The 17,939-nt window shown below is 40.8% G+C and overlaps 3 protein-coding genes across 4 annotated transcripts; 2 read left to right on the forward strand and 1 right to left on the reverse strand.

Annotated features, from left to right (window-relative positions):
• Positions 1-1,604: 1,604 nt before the first annotated feature.
• Positions 1,605-7,957, forward strand: LOC117816334 (ras-related protein rab7). Its single transcript, XM_034688578.1, has 6 exons — positions 1,605-1,954; positions 4,115-4,177; positions 4,269-4,395; positions 5,125-5,343; positions 6,149-6,277; positions 6,372-7,957. The coding sequence occupies exons 2-6, from the start codon at positions 4,125-4,127 to the stop codon at positions 6,465-6,467; spliced, it is 624 nt and encodes a 207-aa protein (XP_034544469.1). The 5' UTR covers positions 1,605-1,954; positions 4,115-4,124; the 3' UTR covers positions 6,468-7,957.
• A 46-nt stretch (positions 7,958-8,003) lies between these two features.
• On the reverse strand, positions 8,004-10,536 carry hmces (5-hydroxymethylcytosine binding, ES cell specific). Of its 2 annotated transcripts, XM_034688472.1 has the most exons (8): positions 10,394-10,536; positions 10,020-10,238; positions 9,497-9,640; positions 9,194-9,376; positions 8,716-8,870; positions 8,438-8,630; positions 8,313-8,326; positions 8,004-8,228 (listed from the first exon to the last, which is right to left on the reverse strand). In XM_034688472.1, the coding sequence occupies exons 2-8, from the start codon at positions 10,206-10,208 to the stop codon at positions 8,165-8,167; spliced, it is 942 nt and encodes a 313-aa protein (XP_034544363.1). In that variant the 5' UTR covers positions 10,209-10,238; positions 10,394-10,536; the 3' UTR covers positions 8,004-8,164. The 2 variants fall into 2 exon arrangements, with proteins under 2 accessions (XP_034544363.1, XP_034544287.1); XM_034688396.1 differs by having other exon boundaries at positions 8,004-8,326; positions 10,394-10,532.
• A 1,012-nt stretch (positions 10,537-11,548) lies between these two features.
• Positions 11,549-17,707, forward strand: LOC117816117 (tubulin monoglycylase TTLL3-like). Its single transcript, XM_034688279.1, has 15 exons — positions 11,549-11,680; positions 12,292-12,429; positions 13,264-13,371; positions 13,621-13,709; positions 13,813-13,978; positions 14,075-14,130; positions 14,233-14,361; positions 14,455-14,566; positions 14,667-14,771; positions 14,854-15,046; positions 15,147-15,295; positions 15,366-15,609; positions 16,470-16,729; positions 16,856-17,031; positions 17,132-17,707. Exons 2-15 carry the CDS (start codon positions 12,342-12,344, stop codon positions 17,513-17,515), a joined length of 2,259 nt encoding a protein of 752 aa, XP_034544170.1. The 5' UTR covers positions 11,549-11,680; positions 12,292-12,341; the 3' UTR covers positions 17,516-17,707.
• Positions 17,708-17,939: the final 232 nt, after the last annotated feature.

The following is a 17,939-nucleotide window of genomic DNA, read 5'->3' on the forward strand; positions in this document are numbered from 1 at the left end:
ATAATTTAATGTGGGGAAACACAGAGCAGATTTTACTCAGATCAGGCAGTTCATTTAGAGGTGGTAATGATGGATATAATTCTGCACCTGAGCACCCATGGCCATATCTTCAGTTAGAGGTTTTTGAAAATTAAGAATGATATGTATCGTTTGAAATTTTCACCCTGTTTCACACTCTGCCAAAACATACAAAAATTCACAGTCCAACCTGAAAATGTGTGTTGAGCTACGAAACATTTGTTTCATTCCAGATGAACATTTCAAACTAAGTTGTTGTCGTGTATTTTTTTCTTTATTTTCATTTAAACCTCTCCTCTCACTCTCCTCTAAGTCTCCTCTCACACCCACAGTAATGTGAGTGGCACATCACATCTGCAGATCTGTCTGATCTTGGGTAAGCATTGGGGAGGCCAAACGTGGCCATTGGAAGATAAAGGGATGTAAATCTCCCCATGCACCTGCACAGAGCCACAAATTGTGACTGGGGAAGCACTTGTACCTCCTCACATCTCCAATGGTACATTGGAAAGTCCTTGTCAGCAGTTTTGTAAGGGCAACCTATCTCCCTACCAAGATGCAGAGAGATGGGTCCAATGACTCAGTCACAGTTGTTTTCAATTGGGGTTCATGACTCGGTCACGGTTGTTTTTGATTCAGACTCACCAACATTCGGCACCTATATCTCCCAGTGAGTAGGATGATGTGCCTGTCACGTTGTTGCCCGCGCCATAGGAAGAATTATGGTCATGATGTCCAATGAAAATGTTGTAAAATGAAGATAAGGCATGTCTTTGAGACATTTTGTGCCAAACATTCCCATTACTCTTTCCTATGAAAATCACTGTAACGTCTTTGTTCTTCAGTTGGTCTGCGGCAGAGGATCAACTCATTTTGTTCAGATGCCTGGGTGAATAAAGTTTTTCTTGGATTTAACTTCAGCTGGACTCCTGGAGTGATTTGAACTTAACATTTTTTCTTCAAAGACTCAACACTTAGAACATTTTTGTAGAAGGAGGACTTAGATTGGGACCAGGCAAAGTGTTTTAGAAATTATCCCACATCAGTGTCTGTGCTTGGAGTAACTTAGTTGCAGTTTTTATTCCATAATATAGTTTTAACAGATTTCAGGAAATGTTTACCATATGAACAGGATGTAACTGAATGTACTCCTATATATTCTTGACTGCACTAATGCTTTGTGAAAATACATTTTGAGATTTTTAAAGAAGTACTTTGAATACTTCAGTATTTTTAAAAGGAAGTACTCCAGTACTCTAACTCAAGTCATAATCTGACTGAACAACTTTCACTGTTACTAGTGTAATATTTGACCAGGAGTATCTATACTTTGACTTAAGTAATGAAGCTGAGTGCTTTGTCCACCACTGGTAATACATATTTTTTCACTTGCCTACATAAAAATGTAACATGAAATCAAAAACATGAATTGGTTGATTTATTCAGAAATGCCCACTTATATGGTCTTTATTTTGTATTTTATTTGAACTTCACAGTGAAAAAATAAAGACATATATACTGTTTATTTCTACAGTCAATGATTGTGACTGATCAGTAAACAGGGCGTGTCCAGCGCGTGACGTCAGCCGTCCCCTCTCTCGCTTGTTTTGGAGGAAGCGGACACGGCTCGGCTAGCAGCTAGCACGTTAGCTTGACAGGAAAAGCGAGCGTCAACGGGAACGGGACGAAACTGACCATTGTACTAAATCGTTTATTTATCAGGACAGGAGGAATATATTTGCAGTGGCAGTGTTTATTTTGATAAGCAGAGTTAGCTGCGGAGCTACCTGTGAGCTGTCGACGCGCTGAACGTGTTGTTTTCTTGCGACATTTACAGGTTAGCCTGTTAGCTAGTCTGCGCGTTAGCTAACGCTTCCAAACCGAGGCAGAGGAAAAGTCAACTTTTGATATTTCTCCCCTCAGGATCATCGCCCAGGTTGGTTTATGTCCCCTCTAGTCACTTGTTTTACTTGCCTTATAAGTTAACGATCCAGCTGTCGTTCACCTACTTTGGTAGATTTTAATAAACCTTTCTCAGCTGACTGAATGTTAGCCTACAGAAATGTCACTTTCATGGTAATCTTTGGTAGACCAAGAACCTAAACTATCCAGCTTCAGTTGTTTGAGGATGCTTTATATTTAACTTACTGTTCCCCAATCCTTTTCACGGCTGTTGTTGACCTGACTTTGTGTAATTTGATCATAAATGTGATGGTTGTTCTGCCTTGCTAACCCTTTGAAACTGTGCTTGATGTATCTGTGGCATTGAGTAAAATAGACAGATAGGACTCGCTGTCACTGTTTATTCAGTGAAAATGGGTTTCAACCAAATCGGCCTGCAGGTTGATCATAAGTATGGATTACCCCGGTATGTGTATTGAATCCAACTACACCATTTGCTGCGCTAATCATGCTTGCCAAGTCATGGTTCCGTTAGTCCTGTGTTTTAAAACCATGTGATCAGTCCCTGACACAGTGTCATGGGGTGCAGATTATGAGAGCCGCACCGATAGCTCTTTGCTAGTTTGGCTTCATAAAAGTCCCGATATAAGGTCGATCAGTGGGTTTCAACACTGTGCTTTCACCGTCCGGCGATGTGTGGATAAAACCTGTGATTAATCGTTTTTTCAAAATGCTTTGAACAAGGTCTAACCTGAAGAGAATTATGATTTAGAGCCCATCGGTAACACTGTGTGGACTTTGGTCAGTGCAACTGTATGAGTTGGTTTATTATTACAAAGCACAGTTGGCTAATGGCAGAAATGCTTGGTGATGGTTGAGCAATCTCAGAGATGGTAATGGTTGATTTGGTGAGTTTAGTATAAAATTATCACAATCTAGATAATTGATTTCTCAAATTTACGAGTTCAATTAAGAGAAATTCAGCAATAAATATGTGAGTATGACACACACACACACACACACACACACACACACACACACACACACACACACATATATATATATATAATCTTTTTATTTTAACATTTCAAAAAGCAGGTAGAAATCACAGTGTAATTTCATACAATGGTTTTTGTTTTTTCTAAACATACATGAACAAGAACATCCCTCCCTCCCCCTCTCGCAAACCTGTTGTACAGTGAGACGGACAAGTAGAAACATACATAATATATATATACATAATAACCACAGTGACAGCAACTACAGAAAAAACAAAAACAAACAGTAAAGACCAACAGGTTTAAAATAATAATCATAATAATAATAATAATAATATGAAATAGATAAATTACAATCAGAAATAAATTACGATAACTTAGGTATACATTTTTAAAAAAGTGCAAATAGTAATATTCTGTGCAGAATAGTTGTGCAAACACAAAGAGTTGCTATATATGGCATAAACTACCACCTAAACAGTGGGAGTTGATTGCTCTCGCCTTGGTTGACGGCATGCTTGAATTAGGTTCATGTTGGACAAATTTGCCGGCAGTATGATACATATTTGTGTAAAATTAGGTGAAAGCATCATAGAAATATGTTTTGTGTGTGGGGGAGCATTGGTTGACTGTTAATGTTGAATTCTTACAATGAGTTTGTACAATGAGTGCATGTATATCTCGTATTTAACAATTAATGAAAAAGTATGGAGTTTTAAAGAAAATACAGTGAATAAAATGAATGTGCGACACCCATTTGTGTTCAGTTTTTGATTCGATGTAAAACAAAGCTGGGGAAGACGGTGTATTTTATAAATGATTATTCAACAACATACATATCATAACCAGCTGTCTACAGTGTACTAAAAGACACCAGTTGTTGTGATTTGCTGGTTTTGAGATTTAGATTTCAGGACTTAGGGTAGAATGTGCTTCATGATGATATGCCTTTACTTCTTTTGTTTGTGAAGTGACAGGCAGATGTTATTGCTGTCATTGGTACCACTTGCTCATTTGTCTGGATTGTGTTTAAAGATGCACTCAGACATTCACATCTTCTAGTGGTCTGGTTGGCCCATTTCAAAAGGATTATCAGAAGTGCATGGCGGTATTCCTCTTGTGCAGCAATTCTGGCACCATTGTGCTTTTTATAAGCGTTCTTTCCTCCCCTGTAATCTAATTGTTTGTCTTTACAGCTGTGGCACAATGACGTCAAGGAAGAAAGTACTACTCAAAGTCATCATTCTGGGAGACTCTGGGTGAGTGATTTAGAATGACTGAAGGGGATACCAGAATGTCTTTTTCTGATCATTTGTTCTGAATATTGTCCTGTTGTTTTGTTTTTCTTAGAGTTGGAAAGACCTCATTGATGAACCAGTATGTGAATAAGAAGTTCAGTAACCAGTACAAAGCCACAATAGGTGCTGATTTTCTGACAAAAGAAGTCATGGTGGATGACAGACTTGTCACAATGCAGGTACAGACTACATACCACGCACATATAACACACTATCACGGTCTCTCATAGAAACACTGTCATCATATCTGATACAATCAGCTACTGCATTACAAAAAATCATTGAAGAAAGAAATGCTCATTTTTGTCACTAAAATTGATAAAGTTGATCTGCTGTGGGCTGTAGATGAATTCAAGTATAAAACATTTTTTTACACTCTTGTCCCATTTTTACTCAAAAGTTATACTGTGTTCACTTAAGTGTCATTATCCCGTTGTGTCATCTGTCCATTAAGAAAACATTTGATGCTCTAACTTGAAAAGTAGAAAGCTTTTTCAACATTATTGTCACCTTATACGCTCATTCAATTAATTTCTGAAAACCAGTGAAAAGCTCAGTCACATAACTGTATGTAGTGGTGAGTTGTTTTATTTTGTAAGTTGCAGACTCTTGAAAACGTAAAGGGCTTACAAGTTTTTAATGCTTTTATTGTCACAATGATAATGGTTGACAAAGTGTCCTTCGAGTATGGTACCTTACATATCCAAGATGTTTCTTACATCAACTATCAAACAAACTGTGTCAACGCAGTTAATCAGTGAGATCTGGTTAATGTTAACCATATAAACACTGCAGTTAAGGAATTAGCTTAATCTCTTTATTTACACTAATCTCATTATTTTGTGCCTGTAACCACAGGATGTTGTCTTTTATACTTTCTTCCCCCTCCCCCCTGCTCTGTCACTCAGATTTGGGACACAGCAGGTCAGGAGAGATTCCAGTCCTTAGGCGTTGCGTTCTACCGTGGAGCAGACTGCTGCGTCTTGGTGTTTGATGTGACAGCACCCAACACTTTCAAGACTCTAGACAGCTGGAGGGACGAGTTCTTGATCCAGGCCAGCCCACGAGACCCAGAGAACTTCCCTTTTGTGGTGCTGGGCAACAAGATTGACTTGGAGAACAGGCAGGTGGGTGCAGAGAGTCACTTTTTTTTTTTTTTTTTTTTACCAAGGGTACAAGTATGTGTAGTATTTCTTTAATTTAAAGAACTGTACAGTTGTGGCCTTTTTGGATAGAGCAGGAAACTGAGAGTGGGGAGTGTGGGGCAAAGGGGCTGCAGGTTGGACCATAGCCTCTGTACATGGGGCGCACTCAAGCGGCAACCTCCGGTCTAAAAATATGAGTCCAATGCGAAAGTGCTAAAAACTGCAGTTCATCGAGGATCCGCTTGAGGCTGGCTCCTAAAGTATTGGAAACCACATACACACCAATTCAAAAAAGCTGATCTTTACAGCAGAAATAAACATGTTTACAGCCTGGTACAAATGACGTGTAGTCTGGATAGCTCATTTCTCGATCGGCTCACACTGTAGGGAGGGTACTTTTTTTTTCCAACACGGCAGTTTCAAAAATATTGAGATTACGAGTTTTCCAATGAGAGGCACAGCTGACTTGATTGAGAGGCGGGAACACTGTAGCTGTTGGCTAGGAGGCTCAAAGCCCGCCTCTTTACGTCACAATCGCTCGACAGCAGCAATATTGCTCCCACCGACGATTGGCCTCAAAACAGCTCTTCAGAAGCAGATGGGTGACGTCACGGATACTACGTCCATATTTTGTACAGTCTAAGGGCGCACTACTTAATCACAAGGCAAAACTGGCGACCTATTGATTTTTTGAAGCGTTACAGTAATAGAACAGTTTTTAAAAATAGCTTGGCTTAAGCTGTCAATTTATACTTTCTAAGTATAACCTCAGTTCCTTTTGTTTCAGGTAACAACCAAGCGAGCACAGGCTTGGTGTCAGAGCAAGAACAACATCCCATATTTTGAAACCAGCGCCAAGGAGGCTATCAATGTGGAGCAGGCCTTCCAGACTATTGCACGCAATGCCCTCAAACAGGTAACTGACACCAACATGTGATTCTGGCCGCCAGTCCGACCCCCTTATGGCCTCAGAAATAACATTATAATTCAACTCAATTATCTTGTTTTAGGAGACTGAGGTGGAGTTGTACAACGAGTTCCCTGAGCCGATTAAGTTGGACAGGAACGAGCGAGCCAAGCCGTCAGCGGAGACCTGCAGCTGCTGAGGACTATGAAGATCTTCTGGGGTCATCACTGCCCTCACTACCCTGTCTTGCCTTGTCTATAAATCCCCTTTTCCCATGGCCCACTGTGTTTAATCCCCAATGCCCAACATACAAGCAGCCTCCCACTCATGAGAGTATACTACTACACACACAAACATGCTGCACTCACCTCCCTATGTATACAAAACACACATTTTCTATAAAAGATGAGTCTCTTAGCCCAAAGAACACCTTCAAGGAAACATTAAGGAAATACTTGTACGATGCTCACTACTTCCCAGTGTTTCTCCATGTAAGCTTTCATGGTGGTGGTGGTTTGGGCTAATCTCATTTTCAGTTCCATGTGTATCGCTGCTCCCATATCCAGTTTTGGTTCTAACTGCTTTTACTTGGATACTTTAAGTGGTAAATTGAAACATTATCTCTATACATGTATGTGTTGAGTACAATTTTAAATATTTTTTCTTTTTTTGTTTGAATCAAAGTTTCTTAAGCAATGGTGGTGGTTTTCTTACTTTCACAGCCCACCACTGCTGCATGAATAGAGGAATTACTGCTCCGCCCATTTTACTCATTTGTGTTGTGGCTTAAATTTGGTTTGGTTTCACTCTTACTTGTACAACCTAAAAAAAACTCTGATGCCTGAGAAGGGAGTCAGAGCTGAAGTAGTGAAGGATCAAAATAAGTGAAGGTGCATGCGTGGATCGCATTAATTCGCTGCCTGCTGATTCATGTTGATTGGCACCGAATAGAAAATCAAGATCCATGACAAGTCCATCAGACCAATGTGTAATGATCTCTTTTTTTTGAGCACCTGGCTGTAAATGACAATAACTATAGACATCTCATTTTAGAGCCACAATAAATGCAGCTGTAGCTCAGGTTGGGGGCATCGCTAGGATCCAGACTCAGCTCCCTCATGCTAGTGCTGTTCCTCTTTTTGGGATACCAAGGTTTGTCTTGTAATCAGTTTTTCTTGGTACCACATATGAAATGGGAAGGAACCAAATCAAGACAGCATGTCATTCTACCTGATAGTCCTGGAGGGAGACATTTTTCTCAAGTATAAATATCATTCATAACTGCGTACTATTAGCTAGTACATTTCTTTTTACCGTCAACTATTGCAAGACTTTGTATATTTGCAAACCCCTCAATCATTGTGTGGGAAAGCAAAATGTTCTGTTGTAAATCTCCATATCTGACTATGCCAGTTGTTCGTGTTGGCAAACAATTTAAGTGCTTGACATTTCTTTTAACTGATCAGATCTTTAACTGTCTGTTCATATTATGTTAAAACTTTGAAATGCATTATAGATTACAAGATAGCAAACATACTGTAACTTTGAAAAAAAGAAAAAAATGTGTGGGGGGGAAGTATTTGCATTCATCATTATTATAATATTAATATGATAAATGCATAGCATCTACATTGTTTCGAAATGTCTTTGCGTTTCAAGTAATGAGGGTAATAAAAATCTTGAATAAAGCATCCTGTGTTGATTTCTTACATTTATTGATATTTTTAATGAAATATAATTTGTGTAGCATACTTTATTCATTGGCAATGGTTACTACAACAACAACAACAACAAAATCTTCAACCTTTTTATTATACTTTTAAAACTAGTGGGTGCAAATATTAAGACCTAAATATTTTTTTTAAATACTGCAGTTTGAAATCCAGATTTGTATCTTTAAGTGGTTCTTGACTTCTTGGAGGCTCTCTGAAGCCCTCCTTCAGATTTGCTTTTCTTCTCTTCTTTACTCTCACTCGTGTCAGCCTCCTTCCTCTTCGTAGGTGCACTGCTCTTCAGCCAGCTCGCCATCATCTTACTGCTGGCTGTAGGCTTGGGCTCCTGGGGGTCAAGGATCAGTTTTGTCAGCATTAAACTTCACTAATAAAACCAAAAACTGTGATGCTAAATTTTCCAATCAAAGTGAGTATAATGTAACATTAAATCTGGTACCTTTTTGCTGTTGAGATCCACAGGCTGGAGGCACTCTGGAGAATTGTTGCGTGAGTTGTTGACAAGGGAAGACACGGGATGAAAAGTCAAATTGTTCTTAGACTCCAGCAGTTTCAAGGCATCCACTGCTTTCACCTCGCCAAAATCAAGCCATCTTCTCACTTCTTCATCTCCATTCAGGATTGCTGGCATCCTAAAACCCAACCACACAGTAATTTAGAATTCTAAATAAACTCCAATGGAAAGAAAAAGCATGTTATCCTGTTTATTTATTTTACCTATGGTGAATACTTTGCAGGTTTGGAGAAGCATTCACAGTGATCACACTGTATGTGTAAAGAGGTTCTACTCCACCTGGAGGTGTCCAGCAGTCAAACACTCCAGCCATAGTCAGCAACTTCCATCCTGTCCACTCACCTGATGCATCTTCCTTCTGTACAACATGCAGCACAGGGCAGAGGCAAAATCAAATGACTGATGTATGAGAAATGTCATAGATTTTCTAAAGATGGTTGACATCTTCTACACTCTTAAGCCGGGCACTGACATCAAACAAAATCAAGTTTGCATACTGCATGACTTTTGAATGCTATCGACACACTTGGTGAACACCTGCATATTTCTGTTTTGGGTCCTCTCCCCACAAGGGATATTCTCAGCTTTGGTAATTTCCGCCACAGCTGCATTCTTTCTACTTCTGTTCTAGATGAAAGCACATGCTCATGATGCCTGTGCTACTGAAAACCCAATACAAACCTCTGTCAACTCAGGGGAGGCCTCCTCTGGAGAGCACGAGGCCTGTGATTTGTCATCCTGCTTGGTTTTCTCCTCAGTCTGGGGGAAGTATATGAAGAAAGGCTGCTTGGCCTTTTCTTGCTTCTTCCACTCGTAGAAACCATCAGCCAGGATGACACAACGCTGTCCTTTATTCATTGGGTCCTTCAGGTACACAACAGTGGCACTGGTTAGACACACTTGTTATCACACACCCAACAAAGACACTGATATATAAAACGGAATAAATATAACATAGCTTAGCAGTGCCATAAACGTTGTCACCTTGTAAGTTTTCTTTTGTAAGATGTTCTCACTGCGGCAGTTGTTGGTGCTGTACTGCATCTTGCTTGGGTCTTTCTCTCTGAACCAGGAAGGTACCAGACCCCAACGCATGGCCGCCAGCACACATTCATCCTCAGGAGCTTCCTAAAAACACAAAACGATTCAACATGACAGGAGCATTTACACTTACTATCCTTGCTATCTATCACTGTTGCCTTGCAGTGTCATTACTTTTGAGGATAACACTGGCCCAGATGGTGTTGACTGTGACAGAGGAGTACATTATTTGTGCCTGTGGTTATAGTTTAGGTTCTAGAACGTGACATTGTGGCATTCATTTTTCTGTATTTGTTATGTCCAAAACGTCATTCCACAAATAGAAAGAAATCCCTATTTAAACTCTTGTGTCATCAAAATGTGTTTATAACAATAACCTAACCTTCACACTACATCTGTTTGGCGCCCTTAACTTGGAACAGATTACGAACCTCACTGAGGTACAGAGAGGTGCACCTATTTTTACCTTATCAAAGTGCCTCCGGGACAGCAGGACGGGACTCGTGGACTGGGGGCTCTTGTTGTAAGATGGTCGGTATTTGTCCGCATCTCCATCCTTCCAGCGGGGCTGCCTCCGCCGCCCTCCACGGTTTCTGTAGGAGGAGGCTCGGCTCACCTCGTCAGGAGCAAGGGTGCACGCAGTTCTTCCACACATTTCACAGTCTCAAACCAAGTGTTCTGACAGCTGATAAACAAGTAGAACATGGGTTTAGCTCAGTACTTTCATCGACGACACTTCTGCAGTATTATTAGCAAGTTAGCTTAAGTTGTCTAAGGAAATAAAATATTTCATTTTCTCAGCAGTTATGGCACTGACAGAATAAATCATGACAGACTGACCTGTAGAGAGTGTTTTAGTCGATGTTTATCCGGTCGTGGGTCTGTGTTTCGCTGTGTTTGGGTCTGCAGTTCAGGGTGCAGGGATCTGCCTGGGCACAATCTGAGGAGCTAGCCTTTACGTAAGACGCTGACGTGCAAACGCAGCCAATCACAGCATAGGGCGGGGAAAATAACAACAGCCTCCTCCTCCCCGAGGCAAGATCTTTACAGTCTATGGGCAAGATGGTAACGGAGCAGAGGGAAACATTTAAGATTACAACAACACGTTCAGTGAAAATGAATGGCTTTTTACAAGTCAAATTATTTAGATAGACTACAGCACAATATTCAAAGTTTATCTTATTCAGAATGCATCGGGAAATCGCGTATTCGATGTTAAAATAACTTCAAGGGAATGTCCAGTGTTAAGACCTATGGTTAAGACCCTTCTGGATAGTGTTCAAGAGAATATGAAAAAGTATTTAATATTGACCTGCCCCTTTACTGCACTGTTTTTAAGAGATGTAGATTTTCAGACGAGGCCTGTTTATAAATTCCTGTTCACCGTTTTGAGTTGTGTTTGTAAAAAAAGCCATTACGAGGCGCTGGTTATTGCTTCCTGAACCTCCCACAATACAGGAGTGGATTGATATAGTAAATTATATTTATGTTATGGAAAGGATTACTTTCTGTTTACGACGTCAGACGGATTAAACTCTGGACCAAGTGGATTAAGTATGTAAAACCCCTACAGACAGAATTTGTTGATGATACCATTCAAGGATCCGATGCTGTCTTGTCTTAGCTAATTACATGGGTTTTTTTTGTTTTCTGTTTTTTTTTTTATGTGATTATCTGTCACTTATCTCTCCCTGAAATGTTTCTGACTCACTCTATTGTAAACATGTCTCCCCCAGGTTGTATTTAGTTCTAATAATCTTTAAAAACGGAGGACTGCAGATGAAATGAACATTATTCTCTCTTTTATGTCAATGCTCTGTATAACAAACTGAAAAAATAATAATAATTCCAAAAAACAAAAAACTTCAGGCATAAACCCCAATAGGCCGTCTCACGTTCCAAGTGAATGAGAAACAGACACTGATGATTAAAAAAAGTACTTAAAAATCATTCATATAAATCAACCGTACATGGATAGTTTTATAAAACAGTCACATGTCAGCTCATGTTAGCGTCAGGAGGTTGCCGTGGTAACAATAAACAGGTCGAAAGCGTCGAAAGCGCACACTGCATTCTTCAATGAATCACAAGCAGCACCGGACTTCACACACCTGTGGACCACTGCAGGTAAGATGTAGTTCTACAAACACCTCACAATGATGTGGCAACTGTAAGGTGGGAAAATGTTACTGATTATTATGACGGTAGAAGAGACACTGTTGGTGGTTTTACATAAAGCAACGTTTATTGTGTGTTTTTAAGACTATTGCAATTAGATAACCACGGTCTGTTGAGAAAGAGACGTGCAACCTGTCATTCAATGTGCTAATCTGTTCATATTGTATGTATGTGCCAAAGGCTCTTGATCTCCATGGAATAACCTATAGGATAATTAGCCTTTGTGGATTTCTGTAATGTGATGTAGTTAATCTTAATATGTATCCACTTTTTGGCTTCTGTTGTACAGGTAACTGAAGGAAATACACCTGAGTATCACTACCTGCTTGGGGTGTTAGCCACAAACTTGACAGGTGTAGCCTAGCTGTCTCCTGCACAGCAATTTGACCCAATTTACAGTCCACTGTGCTTTGAGAGTCATATCCTTTAGATCAGTTAACCAAAGTCAGAGATGCATTACCACTGCAGATGTCTACAGAGTCACAGTCATTTTGTATGAATATTTTTTGTGCAACATATTTGGACTGCAATTAAAGCTGCCACTCTGTCCTCTGCTATAGTTTGTGTCTGACTGAACCATGAAGCTGAGCAGAGGAGAGGTGATGTTAGTATGAAAGCCACCAGATCCAGACAGCCTGTCCAGATGGGCCAGGAGAGACATCATACTGATAGACACAGCACATCATGCCCAGACAGAGGTGAGAGACAGAAATCAGCTGAGGAAACACTGTCACTGTCTCAACACCCCGAGGACCAGATAAGAATAGAAGTCCCTAAGTTGTATTTTCTTCAAAAGTGGTTCCATCCTTTTATTTTGCAGCACAAGAACAACCAGTACCCCCAAATATTTTGACATTTCATAAATCATTAAGAAAAAAAATGCAAATTTTCCAACTTTGTTACTTTATGCTTACATCATGTTTTGGGGCTTTTTTCAGGGAAAAGTCTTAATTCTCCCCTTGTTACTTTCTGCTGTGGGACTGGTTTCAAATTTGGAACAAAAGAATGGTCATTGCTGACTTTGACTTCACACTTCAAGGACTGTGCTGATGGAGTAGATATATAGAAAATACTGAATTAAACATGAGGTCATGTCCAGGACAGGTGGCTAACTGTTTGAACCAGAGGCCTTGTATTAAAGTTTCATGACTTTGCTCCTTTTGGCATCAACTGAAGATGTCAAGCCTTAAGCTTCAGCCACACTGTCTTTTGCCAAGTCATCACCATGATGTAGCTGTATATTTATCACATCTGTGTGCTGTCCAGGTATATTTTCTCAATTTTCTATGTGCATATTCATGAGCAGCTGTGTGGATATCTTTAAAACAGATAACAGATGCAAATGCTGTTTCACATGTTGCACAACACAATCAGGCATTTATGCAAATTCCTCTTCTCTCTTTTCGTATGAAGGGAACTGCGAACTGTTATCATGATATCCCACTGAACAAGGCTGGGCTGAATTTATCATGCACGATTTACAGGTGGGCATCTGGCTGAGTCATTATACTGAAATACTCTTTGTCCTACAGAAGCAGCTAATGTGAAAGCAGGGGAAACTAGAGGCTCATTCAAGGACCAGAAGGTCTCAGCTGTGGTCCTGCAATGCAACCAAGATAAAAGCAAAAACACGCAAACAAGTAGGTAAACAACAAGCTGACAACAAGAATGCTGAATAATATCAGTCTTTCATGTAGTGATCCTTGTACTGCACAAAATATATGATCTCACATGAGATTTACAGGCAACTAACAGTGTAATTTTCCTTCTAAAACATTGTTAACAAATGTTTGTGTGTGTGTGTGTGTGTGTGTGTGTGTGTGTGTGTGTGTGTGTGTGTGCGTGTGTGTGTGTGTGTGTGTGTGTGTGTGTGTGTGTGTGTGTGTCAGCTAAATCTCCTGAGAGCAACCTACCTGCCAACCTACCTGTTCTTAACGCAGAGAGACTGCAGACAGCCAAAGCCCATGCAGACAAAGCTGTGAGGATGGGTTAACCAGATAAATGCAAAACCTATGTATCAAAAGATGAACATGTCAGACCATTAGTCCATTACTGACACTCTTCTCTTTAATTTCTCTCAGATGCATAAAGTATTCTCTGTCCAGGGTCCTTACCCTGTCATCAGGGCAGCACTGAGGGCCAGAGGCTGGGTTGAGCAGCGTGCACACCACCCAAGGCAACATGCTCGCCGGCGACTCAGGGATGAGGGCCGAGCCAGTTCTAATGACACTGGGGAGGATGATGAAGGTGAGAGAGATTCAGGTGTGATTGTTGTAGAGGGCACTTTTCTTTTAGATTTTTGTTCGTGTCTAAACATTGCTTACTTCTGTTTCTCCAACCAAGACAACTCAGACGATGTCGAAGGAGAGCAGAATTCAGATGCACTATACGATCTCATGGTAACAAAAATAGAACTCTCTTTTAGTCTAACTGAATATAAAGCAGGTCTGGTGCGGAAGTTTATAAGATTTAGCTCTCACTCTTTCCCCTGTCTCATCCAGTCTCGACTGGTGCGGAATGAAATGGTCCATTTCTATTGGACCAACCGCAGAGATGCCATCAACTCCAACAGTTTGCAAAAGGAACAGATAATAAATCACTTTGCCAAGGCTGGCAGTTTCAGCACCAAGGTACATTAATAACCCAATATCAGTAGTCCCACCTCATTCCTCCTCAGTGTTCCAGTGTTTGACCAAACCTCAAATTTGTCTTGTGTCTGTCAGGTGGGGTTGTGTGTGAACCTGAGAAACCTGCACTGGTTTGATGCAGACCCAGATACCTTCTTCCCCCGCTGTTACAGACTAGGAGCACAGGATGAGAAGCATGATTTTATTGGTCTCATATAATTTAATAACTTAAAAGCCTTCTGCAGATTTGCTCATATTTTTCCAGCATCCTCATTCCTTTTGTTAAGCCATTCTGTCTCTTTGAGTAGAGGACTACAGGAGGACAGCCTGCACCAGTCTGATAAAGTACATTGTGGAGAAAGCCCAGGGCCAACAGGGACAGACAAAGAACCACGACATTCGGGCTGTTCAGGGTATCACCTTCTCTCACATGACAGCATATTTTCTCAGTGTAACTAAAGAAAGAGAAACCTTACTTTCCTACTTTGTCATCAGGTCAGCGGAAACGAAGCAGGCGGCAGTCTAAACAAGTGGTCCTCTCCCAAATGATTGACTTTGCGGTCAAAGTTTGCCAGGAGTTCCTGGAGAGTCTGGAGCATAGCGACATAGACAAGAAATTGGACACACTACATCTGATTTCAAAAGAGGAGTGGACAGAGTTCATTGACAGTTACTGCCTGGTTGTCCAGTGAGTACAGTGAGAGAGAAAAAATAGCAAGAAAATGGAAAGTTCATATACACTTCAATATCTCATGATGTACCTTCCCTCTGTCTGTTCTTATATTCAGAGGAGGGGCAGAGGTCCAGATCACTGATGAGTTTGTAGTCACCTGCAAAGCAATGCTTCAGAGGCTGGTGGAGGTCAGTCCACAGTTGGACATACAGGGCATACACAACGTATGGATCATCAAACCTGGGGCCAAGTCGAGAGGCAGAGGTGAAAACGTAGACTATCGCACAGACCACATTGTGATAGCTTTGACTGACCTGTTACACCTTCCCTTCAGGCATCAAATGCTCCAAGCGTTTGGATCAGATCCTCAAGCTGGTGGACAGGGATCCAACCTTGATTAAGGAAAGCAAGTGGGTGGTGCAGAAGTACCTGGAGCGCCCCTTTCTGGTCCATGGCACCAAATTTGATGTGCGACAATGGTTCCTGGTCACAGACTGGAACCCTTTGACTGTGTGGCTTTATAAAAAATGCTACTTGCGTTTTTCTACGCAGCCTTACTCACTAGATACACTTGACAGGTAAGATACTGATAGCAGGCACGGGGTAACATTGGACTAAGGGGTTGATATCACTTATTGTTTCCAAAGAGTCACTCAGAGGTTTAGATTATTTACAAACCTAAAATCGATACTTGATAAAAAAAAGAGGTTTAAATATAAAAAATTAAAGAAGGAAGCAGAAGTGAAACAATTGAACATTCGTTTAAAAGGGAAAGTGAAAGAAATCTGGAGTGATAAATGGCAGGAAATACTCCTTTACTTCAGCAAGATTTTGTGGTGGAAATCTGGAAATGATAGACTCAAACAACAACGGTTTGTCTTTGTGAGCTTTATTCCGGCCTTCAGTAAGCTTTGCAAAGCGGTCAGATGGCAGAGTGATCTAACAACCGAGACAAGGTCTGCACAACTGACCCAGAGTGAAGATACAACACGTTACTTATTCTCTTCAGAGAATAATATTAACACATCATTAAGCATCTTCAAAGAACTGTAAGACAAACAAGAGAGTTTCTTATCATCTCTTGCTTCCTAGTCACCTTCCTGACTTCTCACCTTATGGTCTGCTCCTCAACCATGGGAACAGATAACAATATGCAAATCACAGGAGGTTTGGTATGTGTGAATGTTTCTAGCTTCTGATCAAAGCAAGAACAACATACTATCATGTCTATATTTTTCCCACCACAATTTAAACCTCAAACTGCAGTTTGAACGCCTGCCTACCTACAGGATATACAAGAGTACCTCTGCCTGTTCCATAGTTGAGCTCTAACTTCTTAACATTGATTTTCTGTAACCTGGTTGCAGCACCATCTTGTCATTATCCTCATCATACTACTCTCATTTGCTTTCCAATCTTGTTTTATCTACTCTCTCAGCTCCGTACACCTGTGTAACAACTCAATCCAGAAGCACCTGAGGCCCTCCCAGCAACGGCATCAAGGCATCCCGGCAGACAACATGTGGTCAGACGACCAGTTCAAAACATATCTGTCCAGCCAGGGCCAGGGAGCCCAGTGGCAAGCTGTAGTAGTCCCAGGGATGAAGAATGCTGTTATCCAAGCATTACAGACAACGCAGGACCTGATAGATTCACGCAAAAACACCTTTGAGCTCTATGGTGCTGACTTCATGTTGGGTAAGATAAGATCAAGAATAAAAGACATGCTGTATTGTGTTCCCGTATAAATTATACAGCAGGTTTCAGCTAGCATCACATCATAATTACTTTAGTAAATTATCTAACATGACTTTTTTTTTCAAGGCTGTGACCTGCGTCCATGGCTGATAGAAATCAATGTCAGTCCCACGATGGCCCCTTCCACCCCTGTGACAGCCCGACTCTGTGCCTCTGTGCAGGAAGACACACTGCGCGTCGTTCTGGATCGAAGAACAGATCGCACTGCAAACACTGGAGACTTTCAGCTTATATATAGACAGGTAAGGAAGAGTTTAACCCTTCCTATTGAGAGGCTCAATCTAAGTTGCCCAAATTTAAAGGTGAAATATATGACCTTTTTGTGTCCCTTTTGGTCTCTAGGCGGCTGTAGACGTGCCACAGTATGTAGGAGTCAACCTACTTGTTGAGGGCTCAAAGATCAAATGCCCATGCAGACTTCCTCCTCTGAGGTCCTTAAACCATTCAGCACTGAAACACCGGGGCCCTGCCAAGGAGAAGGAACAAGCAGCGGATAAAGTGAAGCCTTCACCTAAGAGGCCATTTAAGAGTGCTGAGCTCAGCACTGGGGTTATTCAGCCACCACCTCCTTTTACACTTAAGCCAGTTGTGCCTGTCTCTGTTGAAATGCTCCACCTCCCCATGACTGTGAACAAATCCATCCAACTGCCAATCAGTGCTCCGGCTGACACTGTATTTTTTTCCAAACTGAGACCAGAGTTTTCAAAAGTTTGCTCAGAGAAATAAAAATCCTGAAGTCTTCCTTTGCCCCTGGAGATTAATGTTGCAAAAGACTCCACAAGCAGCCAGCAATGACTTTGTTGCTGAAAAAACTTTAAGAACAAAAACGGCTTGAGCCAATCAAATGCACTCTTGCTTTGATATTTGTCTATGCAGGTTTTTTATGGTCTACCTCACATTAAAATAATGATCAAATGATTTCCCATGTCTTGATTTCACTCATCCTTTTTTCAATTAAAAATATTTCATAATTGATTGAACTCTACAGTACTAAAATGTGTACATTTGAATTTATAAAACTTATTTTCAATGATCAATACAGCAAAATTATAATGGTGGGAAGTAATTCAAAGGTCATCCGAAAAAGGCAACTGGACTTAGTAGACTTCCAGTTGCCTTTTTGGATCAGGCTTTGTATTACCATGACCTG

The sequence above is a fragment of the Notolabrus celidotus genome, chromosome 1, assembly GCF_009762535.1.
Source record: "Notolabrus celidotus isolate fNotCel1 chromosome 1, fNotCel1.pri, whole genome shotgun sequence".
In the NCBI taxonomy this organism is placed as follows: Eukaryota; Metazoa; Chordata; class Actinopteri; order Labriformes; family Labridae; genus Notolabrus; species Notolabrus celidotus.

What these genes read in the sequence shown, in the direction of transcription:
- hmces (XM_034688396.1), bottom strand. Translation starts at nt 10,208, where the DNA reads ATGTGTGGAAGAACTGCGTGCACCCTTGCTCCTGACGAGGTGAGCCGA. An exon ending in CCCGGAGGCACTTTGATAAG is followed by an intron (nt 9,641 to 10,019) that starts GTAAAAATAGGT and finishes TTGTGTTTTTAG; the next exon opens with GAAGCTCCTGAGGATGAATG. An exon ending in TGGATCTCAACAGCAAAAAG is followed by an intron (nt 8,327 to 8,437) that starts GTACCAGATTTA and finishes CTTGACCCCCAG; the next exon opens with GAGCCCAAGCCTACAGCCAG.
- LOC117816117 (XM_034688279.1), top strand. Translation starts at nt 12,342, where the DNA reads ATGAAAGCCACCAGATCCAGACAGCCTGTCCAGATGGGCCAGGAGAGA. An exon ending in ATGCACTATACGATCTCATG is followed by an intron (nt 14,131 to 14,232) that starts GTAACAAAAATA and finishes TGTCTCATCCAG; the next exon opens with TCTCGACTGGTGCGGAATGA. An exon ending in CGACATTCGGGCTGTTCAGG is followed by an intron (nt 14,772 to 14,853) that starts GTATCACCTTCT and finishes CTTTGTCATCAG; the next exon opens with GTCAGCGGAAACGAAGCAGG.
- LOC117816334 (XM_034688578.1), top strand. Translation starts at nt 4,125, where the DNA reads ATGACGTCAAGGAAGAAAGTACTACTCAAAGTCATCATTCTGGGAGAC. An exon ending in ATCATTCTGGGAGACTCTGG is followed by an intron (nt 4,178 to 4,268) that starts GTGAGTGATTTA and finishes TGTTTTTCTTAG; the next exon opens with AGTTGGAAAGACCTCATTGA. An exon ending in TTGACTTGGAGAACAGGCAG is followed by an intron (nt 5,344 to 6,148) that starts GTGGGTGCAGAG and finishes CTTTTGTTTCAG; the next exon opens with GTAACAACCAAGCGAGCACA.